General features: G+C 40.6%; 1 protein-coding gene across 2 annotated transcripts; it reads right to left on the reverse strand.

The window, feature by feature from the left end:
* Window positions 1-63: 63 nt before the first annotated feature.
* Window positions 64-11,411, reverse strand: gspt1 (G1 to S phase transition 1). 2 transcript variants are annotated; one of them, XM_064950525.1, is made up of 14 exons: window positions 11,007-11,411; window positions 10,634-10,675; window positions 8,901-9,170; window positions 8,732-8,765; window positions 8,478-8,555; window positions 8,120-8,300; window positions 7,590-7,744; window positions 7,218-7,358; window positions 6,886-6,979; window positions 5,376-5,456; window positions 5,092-5,265; window positions 1,160-1,249; window positions 842-1,010; window positions 64-679 (listed from the first exon to the last, which is right to left on the reverse strand). In XM_064950525.1, the coding sequence occupies exons 1-14, from the start codon at window positions 11,203-11,205 to the stop codon at window positions 627-629; spliced, it is 1,761 nt and encodes a 586-aa protein (XP_064806597.1). In that variant the 5' UTR covers window positions 11,206-11,411; the 3' UTR covers window positions 64-626. The 2 variants fall into 2 exon arrangements, with proteins under 2 accessions (XP_064806597.1, XP_064806598.1); XM_064950526.1 differs by lacking the exon at window positions 10,634-10,675.
* Window positions 11,412-13,123: the final 1,712 nt, after the last annotated feature.

Below are 13,123 nucleotides of genomic sequence, written 5' to 3' on the forward strand. Positions count from 1 at the left end.
TTTCTACATACAAGATTCAAAAAGGCTAAATGAACATTGTAAGAAATTGAGAATAAACAGAGCTTTTACTTTTATTCCTCAGTTTGATACTTTATTTTCATTGTTGTTGGTAACGTGACAACACATGATCACAACAGGAACCATGTTTGTTTGATTGTGTGTGTGAACATACCAGATAGGATTTGGTATGGGGATGTCTACAATTTGAATGGGTATAACTAGCTAACTCTGGTCCAAAGTGATGCAACCGGATGCAACGCCAGTCCCTTCCTTTCCAAACAAAGTAACACTGCATACATTCCCATTTCCAAAACAAAAGGTGGACCAGCGCAGAGTGAGGTTGGCTTAGGAAAGGGTAGCGGCTACATTAGTGGCATAGCTGAGCTCTCAATATGAGAAAGCTGACACACTGGACTTGTCTTTCTTTAATATTGTTCATCATAAAAACTGATTCAGTCACTTTTTACAGTTTCTTCTTTATTTTCAAACTTGATTTGTTCTCCTCCTCCTTCTCTTCCTCATACTCTTCAGGAGAGAGTGGTATGTAAGAGGGGGTGGCTGGCTAAGTCGGCGTCAGCAGCTTCCTCTGTCATGACAACTGTCCCAGGATTCCATGCTGATTCACATTAGTCCTTCTCTGGTACCAGCTTCAGCACTTTGCCAATAGCAATGGTTTTGCCTGAAAAGGGAGGCAATTACATAGTTATAAAAATGAGTTATTATTCCATTTGGCAATAGTTTTCTAATATATCAAGAAGAAGCTTCTTCATATTCATCAATAGAAACAATAAATGGGGTAAACCATTTCACAGGAACAGATACACAGACACACACACACTACCTTCATCTCGTAGGGTGAACCTCCCCATCTGTGGGAAGTCTTTGAAGGTCTCCAGGCAGATGGTTCCGGCACACCGAAGCCGGGCGATGCACACCTGGTCCTGTTTGACAAAGCGAGGTCGTGTCTTGCTCTTCTCACCTGTCTTCTTGTCCACTAGACAAATTAAGGCCTGATGAGAGAATTTAATTAAAAACAGGTTTATTACTAATGAGCATTATTCACTGACAGAAAAGATACCTGTGGTTGGCAAACTATAATTGGATAGAGACCCGGTCAGGTTAGGAGATGTAAACAAGCTAATGTAACTTAGTAACTCACTGTGATTTGTACTTCTTCAATACAGGTGTGGATGTGTAGGACTGCGTTGTAACCTGGGCAGATTATGGATTTATGCTCAATGATGACGATCTAAAAACAAAGTAAAAAAATTAGCAGAGGTGCAAGTACTGGAGTTTACATATTTAGTCAGCTCAATCTAGCATTAAGGTTGGGGAGGTTACTTGGTAACTGTAATCCATTAGGGTTACCTGTCCAAAATTGTAATCAGTAATTAAACTTTTGGATTACCCAAACTCAGTACCATAGTCTAATTACTTTCAGTTACTTTTGGATTACATCTCCCTTAAAAGGCATTAGAAGACAAAAATAATCCATCAAACACATTTGATGTGTCATCGGTAGGTTAACGTTTTACGTCATTAATCTTCTTCTGGGGGCAGCTCTGCAGAGCGGTCACTAGCAGGTACAGCCAAAAAGTCATAAAATATGTTTTTAAACCAGTGGCGGTTGGTGCCATTTAAGATTAGGGAGGAAACTTTTTTTTAAATGAGCATGGCCTTATTTCTATTAAAGCATATTGGATGACTGTCATTCATATACCATTCACCCAGCTCAATGTAACATCGATAGGTTATGGCTACTACATGATAGTCAAATTTTCCCTATACTCATTATGAGGATTCTACAACAGCCTACAAATTAAAGTATATATATATATATATATATATATATATATATATATATATAACACGTAGGTGCACATGAGAGACAAATTGGAGTAATCAAGGTGACAGACAGTGACACAGTCAACACCGCCTTGCACACTCTTGCCTGCATCTAGCTGATCTAGGGTATAATCACTAGTCCAAACTGTTGCCAAAACAAGAGTTACTATTGGACAAATTCAGGTAAGTCTAGTTTTAGTTTAGTTTGCTTCCATTTACTAAATATTTTTTCAACAGATTCGGCAGCATGAATACACCTCTGATCATCCACACACAAAGTTCACTTTCATTGCAGCCACATACAAACAGCATCATCACGTTGCTTGTGGTATAATTCCTTCTCGCATCTACTTACTCTCCTACTTTCACATTTTCTCTTCGCTTGTGGACTTCAGTGCACAACACAACATCTGTCTGTGATCAGGCAACAACAAAAAACTCTCCAAGCCAAACCTTCATACCATAACCGTTAAACGATGCGCACAGCACACAGTTGAAGTCGGAATTTTACATACACCTTAGCCAAATACATTTAAACTCAGTTTTTACAATTCCTGACATTTAATCCTAGTAACAATTCCCTGTCTTAGGTCAGTTAGGATCACCACTTTATTTTAAGAATGTGAAATGTCAGAATAATAGTAGAGAGAATGATTTATTTCAGCTTTTATTTATTTTGTCACATTCCCAGTGGGTCAGAAGTTTACATACACTCAATTAGTATTTGGTAGCATTGCCTTTCAATTGTTTAATCTGGGTCAAACGTTTCAGGTGGCCTTCCACAAGCTTCCCACAATAAGTTGGATGAATTTTGGCCCATTCCTCCTGACAGAGCTGCTGTAACTGAGTCAGGTTTGTAGGCCTCCTGGCTCGCACACGCTTTTTCAGTTCTGCCCACATATTTTCTATGGAATTGAGGTCAGGGCTTTGTGATGGCCACTCCAATACCTTGACTTTGTTGTCCTTAAGCCATTTTGCCACAACTTTGGATGAATGCTTGGGGTCATTGTCCATTTGGAAGACCCACTTGCAACCAAGCTTTAACTTCCTGACTGATGTCTTGTGATGTTGCTTCAATATATCCACATAATTTTCTTTCCCCATGATGCCTATTTTTTGTGAAGTGCACCAGTCCCTCCTGCAGCAAATCACCCCAACAACATGATGCTGCCACCTCCATGCTTCACGGTTGGGATGGTGTTCTTCGGCTTGCAAGCATCCCCCTTTTTCCTCCAAACATAACAATGGTCATTATGGCCAAACAGTTCTATTTTTGTTTCATCAGACTAGAGGACATATCTCCACAAAGTACGATCTTTGTCCCCATGTGCAGTTGCAAACTGTAGTCTGGCTTTTATATGGCGGTTTTGGAGCAGTGGCATCTTCCTTGCTGAGCGGCCTTTCAGGTTATGTCGATATAGGACTTGTTTTACTGTGGATATAGATACTTTTGTACCTGTTTCCTCCAGCATCTTCACAAGGTCCTTTGCTGTTGTTCTGGGATTGATTTGCACTTTTCGCACCAAAATACATTCATCTCTAGGAGACAGAACGTGTCTCATTCCTGAGCGGTATGGTGTTTATACTTGCATTCTATTGTTTGTGCAGATGAACAAGGTACCTTCAGGCGTTTCATAATTGCTCCCACGGATAAACCAGACTTGTGGAGGTCTACAATTTGTTTCTGAGGTCTTGGATGATTTCCTGTGATTTTCAAGCAAAGAGATGTCAAGCAAAGAGGCACTGAGTTTGAGGTAGGCCTTAATAACATCCACAGGTACACCTCCAATTGACTCAAATGATGTCAATTAGCTTATCAGAAGCTTCTAAAGTCATGACATTTTCTGGAATTTTCCAAGCTGTTTAAAGGCGCAGTCAACTTAAGGTATGTAAACTTCTGACGCACTGGAATTGTGATACAGTGAATTATAAATGAAATAATCTGTCTGTAAACAATTGTTGGAAAAATTACTTGTGTCATGCACATAGTAGATGTCATAACCGACTTGCCAAAACTATAGTTTGTTAACAAGAAATTTGTGGAGTGGTTGAAAAACGAGTTAATGACTCCTCCAACCTAAGTGTATGTAAACTAACGACTTCAACTGTGTGTGTGTATATATATATATATATATGTTTGTTTTTTTAACAATTAAATACAATTAAGAAAGACCCAAGGAACTAATAATAACAACGCAAGCCTATACATACACTTTCCAGCTCATTCATTACTGCTGCAGTGCTTGTTGTTGCGCTGAGTGTAAATAAGAAGAACGCACATTTTATTGCTTATAAAAGTGGTGTGCTGCTATACAAAGTTGACAGTGCTGAGTAAGAACTTAAACATGAAGTCATAAAAACAGCAGTTTTTTGCTGTATTCATTGACAGTCTCTCTCCAGTCATGGTTTTAAACATTTTGAAATCTCACAGTATTAGCTTTGCTGTAGCTTTCTTTTATGTGTGCTACGTTCCAGCAGACACTGTCATCTGAGCCATCCGATTGGCCAGCGGTACAGCACTTGATTTGCTCTCTGGGCCTGCCGGAAAGGCAGAGTTTGTACCTTCAGACAAATGAAATTGTTCAAAATCGCAACAGTTCGCCTATCCGGGGCGCAGGGAAGCTGAATCGGGTGCACCTACCGCCAACAGCCCGAGACCATTTTTTTTTTATAAGAACACAAGGCTTTATCTTTGGGTTTTTGGAAATCGACCAGTCGGTGACCACTGCTCTAAAAAGTTGTGAAGTTCAATCTCATGCTTCTCTCTGTGGGCACACCCGCAGTTTAGAGGGAACTTTGGTCATAACGTATATTTCCGCAAACATTCTTTCTGAATTCAAAAGTAGTCCAATAAGTAATCAACTAGTTTTTCAAAAGTATCTTAAATGTGACAACAATATTTTTGCCGGTAACGTAACTGATTAGTTTTTTTTTGTTTTTGTAATCAGATTACATGTAATCAGTTACTCCCCAACCTTGCCTAGTATCACTATCATTTAGCATTTCTATAATGCAGCGTATCTTCTTAAGATGATCCTAGACAATAATAATATGCCATTTATATAGCAAACTCTTATCCAAAGCGACTTACAGTCATGCGTGCATACACTGTACATTGTACGTACGGGTGGTCCCGGGGATGGAACCAACTATAACAAATCAAATTCTATACTGGCATTGCAAGCGCCATGCTCTACCAACCAAGCTACAGAGGACCTTAGACCTGTCCTAAGGAGCGTAGGCTACCTGGGCATCAAAGGTGCGTCCGGAGTGGCAGAGGTTCTCAGCGTTACAGAGGATGAAGCCAGGCAGAATCTCCTCTTCCTCGATGCCCTTCAGCCTTAGCTTCAGGTTCTCCCCAGGAACAGCTTCATCTGTCTCCACCTCATCAGACAGCAGGCTCAGCACCTCCACTGTGTGCTGGGGGTAAGGATAACACATCACATGTATCATAGTGCTATATATACAGTATATGTTATACATCAAGTATTATAATATTATACAGATGAATGACCTATGGAGAGCCTTACCCTGTTAGGCATCATGACCAGCTGCTGGGCTTTGGCAATGGAGCCAGACTCCAGCTTCCCCAGGATCACCGTGCCCATATCCTGAGCAAAGAGCACAACCAAGACCATGTTAAAGGTTATGCTATCAGTTCAAGTCAGTGGCCTTGTGGTTAGTGTCCTCCCTGAGATTGGAAGGTTGCGAGTTCTATCCCTGGCCGAGTCATACAAAAGACTGTAAAAATGCTTTGCACTCAGCGAGATAGTTTAGGGAGAAGAACATGCAATAGACCCGCGTCCTGTCCAGGGGGTGTTGTACATCAAGCTGCCTCATGCTACAGAAACAGGAGGCTCCTGTTCCTACGAGCCATTCCGGCTCCCACAAGGGTACTTACTATCAGTTAAAGAAAATTGTATTATTACATTACACCCTTTTTTCCCCGTTCTCATCCTCTGCTCCCATCTAAGAGGTGTTAATAATTTGGTGGGTGCTTATACTTGTCCTATTTCAAAATTGGATTTTTGTATACCCCAACTCCCCCTGAGACACCCTCAGAGAGTGGGGTCACGGCCAGGGTCTGCCATTAACAACAGTGACCCTGGAGCAATTAGGGTTAAGTGCCTTGCTCTAAGGCACATCAACAGATTGGTACTAAGGGTTAGGAAGGACACTGGAGTTTGCAAGATCACCTTGATATTGAATGAATGAATGAATGAATGAAATTAAAACTAGAATGGATTCCAGCTGGGAGGTTAAAATGGTTGTTAAAAAAGGCAGAAAGGTTTTGGTTCCTTTCCTTTTTATGCTACCACCTAAGATGACATATCTTCAGTGTCCTAGCACTAAGCTGTTGACCCCCTGTTCTACTGTAATGTAGTGAAGTTAGAACAGGCCCACTGCCAGCTAGTCTAACAATCTAACCATCCCCCAATTAACTGGACCGTAATTCCATTATATCAACTGAATAGAAGACCTAGTTAGAGATCCTGGGTTTCATAACACCCTGCAGTGTGTATCTGTGTAGAAAACCTGCTGAGACAGCTATACAATATCTTAATTCCATCACGTTCCCTGCCTTCTAACATGTTCCAAAACACACCCACACACTGATGACACCGGTGCCAGAAAGCTAAATTGTCTTGTGGAGAAAATGGCTGTGCTCTGCAGTCCTTGGCTACAGTAGGGAGGACTTGGAAGGACACCCTGATGTTGGAAGGCCAGTGTGTGTGTGTGTGTGTGTGTGTGTGTGTGTGTGTGTGTGTGTGTGTGTGTGTGTGTGTGTGTGTGTGTGTGTGTGTGTGTGTGTGTGTGTGTGTGTATGTGTGGTGTAGCAGCTGCATAGTCCTGCGTTATCATTATCTTTTGGAAGTAATTTCATAAAATGTTGGCAAACTCTGAGATAATAATGGATTATTAATTACTACAGAATAAAATGGCCTGACTTGATTCAAATTTATGCTAGCTATGCTGTTAAGTGCAATACAGAGCTAGAGATATGTAACTGGGATAACTCATGACAGTGGTTGCACTCACCTTGTATTTGTCTACGATGGGTAATCTGACGGGGCCATCTGTGATTCTGTTGAAGCTTGGCAGGCTGTCTAGGTGTGGGATGAATGGCAACCCCCTTGTAACGAAGAATAATTAGGACAATAAATGATTATCATTTCTAATACTACATATTATGGATTTTAAATTATTGTGGGAATAGAGAACTTTTATAGCTTCAGAAAAGTTAGCAGAGCTACATTGATTTGATGGACTGATATGAAAATGAAGACTTGACAAGCAACCGTCACTCAGCACCCACAAAGCGATTGACTTTCATGTACTTTTGGCAGAGAACAGAATGGGGGTTGACTTACGTGTACCACGTGCACTCCTCTATGGGGTCCTTCAAGTTGGCTCCCGTTAGCCCAGAGCAAGGCATGAAGTAGATGTCCTTCTTTGGATTGAAGCCCACCTTCTTCAGAAATGGCACTAATTTCTCTTTACATTCCTCATACCTGTAGTGGAGAGGGAGGAGGATGGGTTATTTTACTGAGTTAAATATCAATGTTACAATGTTGACTAATTGAGGAACACAATCTCTTTCCTATTCTATGACTGTCTGTCATAACCAGACATGCAGCATGAGGGTCAATGAACACATTGGATGGGATACTGTAGATTCGGCTTTAAATATACATTTTGTTTCTCTCTACCAAGATGCATGTCGGTACATTGTACTGAGTCACCTTTCCAAGCTCCAGTTGACGGTGGGGTCATCCATCTTGTTGACGAGGATGATGAGGTGCTTGACTCCAGCCGTCTTGGCTAGCATGGCGTGCTCCCGCGTCTGGCCTCCCTTCTCAAAGCCTGTCTCAAACTCTCCTTTTCTGGCCGAGATCACCTGACCACAACATAGGGTTCCGTTAGACTAGCATAGGGTGCAGAAGATACTGATAAACAACTAGGGTACACCATAATGTACTGTACATACTGTCTGTCATTATCTACAGTGTCGTTTTCAAAACTAAAATACATGTTAGAATCTACCCTCTTATTATACAGTAAGTAGGTCCTCTTCTTCTCCTAAAAAAATCTATTTATAAAAAAAATGCAGTCCCAGTCAACTTGTACGTGACCAATAAACTATGATTTGATAATGGCAACTTTCCAACTACCTAACTAACAGGGACACATGGGTCTGTTTTGCCTTGACCCAGCAGATATGAAAAGTGAACAATACAATGCCTTCTGCTAAGCATTGCTTGGGAAAACTCACCAGCACTGCCAAGTCAGCCTGTGATGCACCACCAATCATGTTGGGGACAAAGCTTTTGTGGCCGGGGGCATCCAGGATAGTAAAGTGTTTTTTCTCTGTCTCAAAGTAGGCTCTCCCCACCTCCACCGTCTTTCCCTTGTCTCTCTCCTCCTGGTTAGTGTCCAGGGCCCAGGACAGGTACCTGGGGAGCAGAAAAACAAATCTGAGTGCCTAAAATGTATGATTTAAAACAGGCTACCATATTTTCTAATGTCGTACCCAAGATGAAAAAGTAATATGCAAACTTTTTCAGAATTATTTTAGATTATTTTCAATCATACACATAACTGAATCTCGTCACAACAGAAGGTAAGCTCACCATGTTTCTCTGTTTTTTTCTTTTGCTTCTCTTTCATATTTCTCCAGGGTTCTTTTCTCCACCATACCTGTTAAATACCTATGATAAGAAAGAAAAACAGACATTGTCTGATCTGATAAATATAGGCAAACATTTTATTTTTTAGGTAGCCATGGCATTAATAGCAATGGTTATCATACTGTAGAAGAAAATGATAAGCCATCTTCAGTAACCTGAATGTAGGCATAGTTGTTGATAATCATGTTATTACTCACATGATCTGTCCCCCAATTGTTGATTTACCAGCATCTGAAAAAAATAAAAAAGAATCCTCAATCCAAATGAACACACAGGCAATTTCTAAGAGCCATTTCCCTGTGCCAAGGGAGAACAAACAATGTACGAAAGAAAACCATGAGGTAATAGTATACAATAGGGACGGACCCACATGACCGATGAACACCACATTGACATGCTCCTTCTTCGGGGCATTTGGTGGGAGCGGGATTACTTTTAGCACGGGCAACTCCTCCTCTTCTTCCTCCTCCATCATCTCTACTTCCTCCCTTCCCTGTGCCTCTTCACTGGAACCTCCCTCTCCTCCCCGTGCTCCTCCTCCTCCTGGTTCTCCTTCCCCGGGCTCCTCTTTCTGCTCCCATGTCTCCACCTCCACCGCCATGTCTGCTTCTGTCCCTCCTCCGTTCTCCACCGGAGCTAAACGACACAAACGGCACTCGGTTACCACTGATGTAAACCATGAAACAATGCTCTTTTGTTTAAGGTAGTCCGCACAGCCAGCAGATTTCACAGGTGCATTATGGGTATATAAGATCGCTTGTGAACAGAGAGTACCGGCACACTGTTCAGATGAGGGTTTTTTTTTCCTCAGGGTTTTGATGAAGAATCTGGGAGCATCTAAACTGTGTGCTGGAGAGTACAGTGATTGGCTGTTCTTTTCAAACAATGCTCTTTGACCTCACACAATATAACAATGAAATTGGCTTATTACACATTTATTGCATAGTTGTCACCTATGCCATGGATGTTCAATATAATTATTTAATAGTGATATAGCGTTGCAGTGATAATAATGATAGCTAGCTAACCTTATATTGAACAAATTAAATGCATTCTTTAAAGAAATTAAAGTGCATCTAGCACTGATGTAAATGTAGAAACCTGCTAATCAAATCAGTAGATTAGCGTGTACAAAAACTCTTCCCATAGCAGCATAAAAACAAGGCCTGCACCTCCTTATCCATGAAATTAAACATCTGACCGATCATGTACAATGCCTGTTCTCTTATCAACGCTTGTCATTCACAATCAGCATTGGAGAATAGTCATGATGATGACAACTGCTCGGAGAAGCATGCATGCAATACCACAGAAAACGTCGGCATCTTTGTTCTGAAATATAAACCCATAAGGTAACTTCACCAATCACTCAGAACTTCCTTCCCATCATGTCTTCTCTCTCTCTTGCAGGCTGCAGTTGCAGCCAGGTGTCACACTAACAGATAAATCAGGCCAATGTAACCTGAGTAGATGTGCACAGTGGCAGTGCTCTCTTGACAAATTTAAACACCTGACCTCAGCACATATACGGCTGGTCAACATAGTACATTTATACAGAAACGTTCCCTGAAAATACAAGAACTGGACTGTGCCCCATTTGGTTATACCAGTCTAACAACATATTTTCTATATGTTTCCACATGATCCAGTGTACTAGTCTATTTTAAGCATAGGCCTGTGATGTTGCATCATGCTATAGTTGTGCATGTAGGGAGTAGCTCCCACTCCCTACATGCACAACCTTCCCAGTTGGACCTTGTCATGTCTCCCAGAGCTGGCCTTCAGGCATAGGCTACCTCCTAGTGAACAGTAGGCCCGAATGAATGCAAGGTAAACAATACTGACTGAAGGACATTTGTAATTGCTTCTGGAATGAGTTGGGTGGGAGTTGGCAAGGCAACCTTCTACAGCTAAAAATACCTAAGGCCTTTAAATAAAAACACCTGTGACACACACCTTCAACAAACAAATCTGATACTGTCTGTGATTGTCCAAACAATAACATTGTGTGAAGTACAAGGCAGAGTGTGAAAAAATGAAGTAAAAGGAAGAAAGAACAGTTAATTACATAATAACATAGTAATAGACACACAACATACCAACTGTTTCTAAAACCTCCATGCTGGCAACTGGCTCAGCACCTGTGAAGAGACAAGTTGTTGCATTCATCATTGGCATTATATGGACATTGGAGCTTTTAGGAATCACCATATCAGATTAAGTACGGGTGAGGGTTTAACAATAATTATAGCATTATGAGCAGTAGGCCTAGTTGTAAAATGTGCACCATCATGTCAAAGCTGTCACATTAGTGTTGAGCAATATCATAGCTACAACACTAGCCCAGTGAGCTTGCTAGCTACAAACTCAAGCTAGCTATCTATTTGGCTAACTTGGTTAACCCCTGGCAATAACAGCAGCTGTCAACATCTCGTTAATCCAACACTCCACCACAAGCACGCACTGACCTACCGTGACCATCGGAATTGGAGATTTCCGTAGGGCTACTTTGAAGGAAAGTCGGCACAAACACCGCCGCGTCGACATTCGGGATAAATGGCTTGGCATTGACGCTGAGAGCGGCGAGAGCGGACTGGAGCCCCGCGGCAGCTCGGGCCTTAACATCCTCCTCCTGCTCCCACGAATCCGGTGCTGTGTCTCGCGGGTCCATGGCACAGTTAGCTAAGATAGCTAGCTAGCTTGACTGTGAATAATGCAGCTGGCTTGATGTCCGTTAGCTATGTTATCTTGCTACTTATTCAATACTTTGCGTTGCTTCACTGTGTCTTGTTTTGGGAGGCATATGGTGCGCCGGTGTCACGCACGGAGGCAAGCCCGACGAGAGAGGGAGAGACGTGAAACTACAGTTCCAGAACTAACCGCTAGGAGGACCGCTCGAGAGGGCGACCCCTGGAACTACAGAACAATGCATTCTGGAACGTGGGGTTGAATATAAAGCTTTTCATCGTTTTCTCTTCAGACTCAGTATACCAGTAAATATGAAAATTAATAACAGTATAATAATCAGAGCATGTATACACATCCTTTACTTTATTAAACAAATAATTTAAACAAGGTATATACCATGCCTTCAGAAAGTATTCACACCCCTTGAATTTTCTCACATTTTGTTGTGTTCCTGCCTGTATTTAAAATGGATCAAATTGAGAATTTTTTTATCCGCTGGCCTACACAAAATAGCCCATAATGTCAAAGGTGTTTTATGTTTTTCGATTTTTTTAAAATAAATGAATAAAAGTTTAAATGTCTTGAGTCAATAATTATTCAACAGAAGAGACGGTGTCATTATATCATTTATTTTGGTACTGTCCATATGTAGCTTGTTTTTGGTCAAAGGTCCAGGAATGGCTGAAGAATTGCAACATTTACCTGGCGCTAACTCTGCAGATAGCAATACTGGGTGATTTGAAAAGTCATAGTCAATCGATCAAAAATATAATAATTTTAGCAAACATTTACATTTTTAATTGTACAATCTGTAGAAACTATGAGAATACAAAGCTTCAGAACTTTTGTGAAGCATCACAGCACAGTTGAAAAAAATATGGCAAATGGAAATCCAAAAAGGATGTTGTTAAGAGATAGTGGAAGGGGTTGAATGGAGCGAATGGTGGGACTAAAAACAACAAGATAACTCATGTAAAATATACTGTGTCTGTAATATGTGTATAGGTTCAGAACTTTTGTGAAACAGTCCAGTAAAAAAAATATATGGCAAATAGAAATCTAACTGGATGGACATCAGAAATAGAGGTTGAGGGTTGAGAAATATTATTGTAAAATAGATTGTCCGTAAAATGTATATAGTATGTATAATCGAGAAGTAGAAGACTATGTTTTGATGTTCATTAGTTTACTCCAATTCTGGGAAGGGTGGTAGGGTAAATGGAAAATAATAAAGGAAAATACACTTTAAAAAGATATGTATACCATACCAGTCAAAAGTTTGGACACACCTACAGTACTGTTTCAAGGATTTTTCTTTACATTGTAGAATAATAGTGAAGACATCAAAACTATGAAATAATACATATGGAATCATGTAGTAACCAAAAAAGTGTTAAACAAATCAAAATATATTTGCGATTTGAGATCCTTCAAAGTAGCCACCCTTTGCCTTGATGACAGCTTTGCACTCACTTGGCATTCTCTCAACCAGCTTCATGAGGTCGTCATCTAGAATGCATTTCAATTAACAGGTGTGCCTTGTTAAAAGTTCATTTACAGTATTTCTTTCCATCTTAATGCGTTTGAGCCAATTAGTTGTGTTGTGACAAGGTAGGGGTGGTATACAGAAGATAGCCCTATTTGAAGATGGTCTCTTAGCAAATAGGGCTAAGTCCATTATGGCAAGAAAAGCTCAAATAAGCAGAGTAATAACAGTCAATCATTACTTTAAGACATGAAAGTCAGTCAATTCAGAAAATTTCAAGAACTTAGACAATTTTGTTGGGGTAGGTTCCTTGTTCCTCGTCAGTCATTTGCTTATTGGTGAAATCAGCAATCAGACAATATCTTTAAGTAAATCAATCAAACCTTTTATTAATGCAATTGCAGACAGAAGTTGA

This window comes from Oncorhynchus masou, chromosome 31 (assembly GCF_036934945.1).
Source record: "Oncorhynchus masou masou isolate Uvic2021 chromosome 31, UVic_Omas_1.1, whole genome shotgun sequence".
In the NCBI taxonomy this organism is placed as follows: domain Eukaryota; kingdom Metazoa; phylum Chordata; class Actinopteri; order Salmoniformes; family Salmonidae; genus Oncorhynchus; species Oncorhynchus masou.

Coding starts and splice junctions, on each gene's coding strand:
- gspt1 (XM_064950525.1), bottom strand. CDS start 11,205: ATGGACCCGCGAGACACAGCACCGGATTCGTGGGAGCAGGAGGAGGAT. Junction 8,766..8,900: donor GGTGTTCATCGGTCATGTGG/GTCCGTCCCTAT, acceptor TATTTTTTTCAG/ATGCTGGTAAATCAACAATT. Junction 8,556..8,731: donor ACAATTGGGGGACAGATCAT/GTGAGTAATAAC, acceptor TTCTTATCATAG/GTATTTAACAGGTATGGTGG.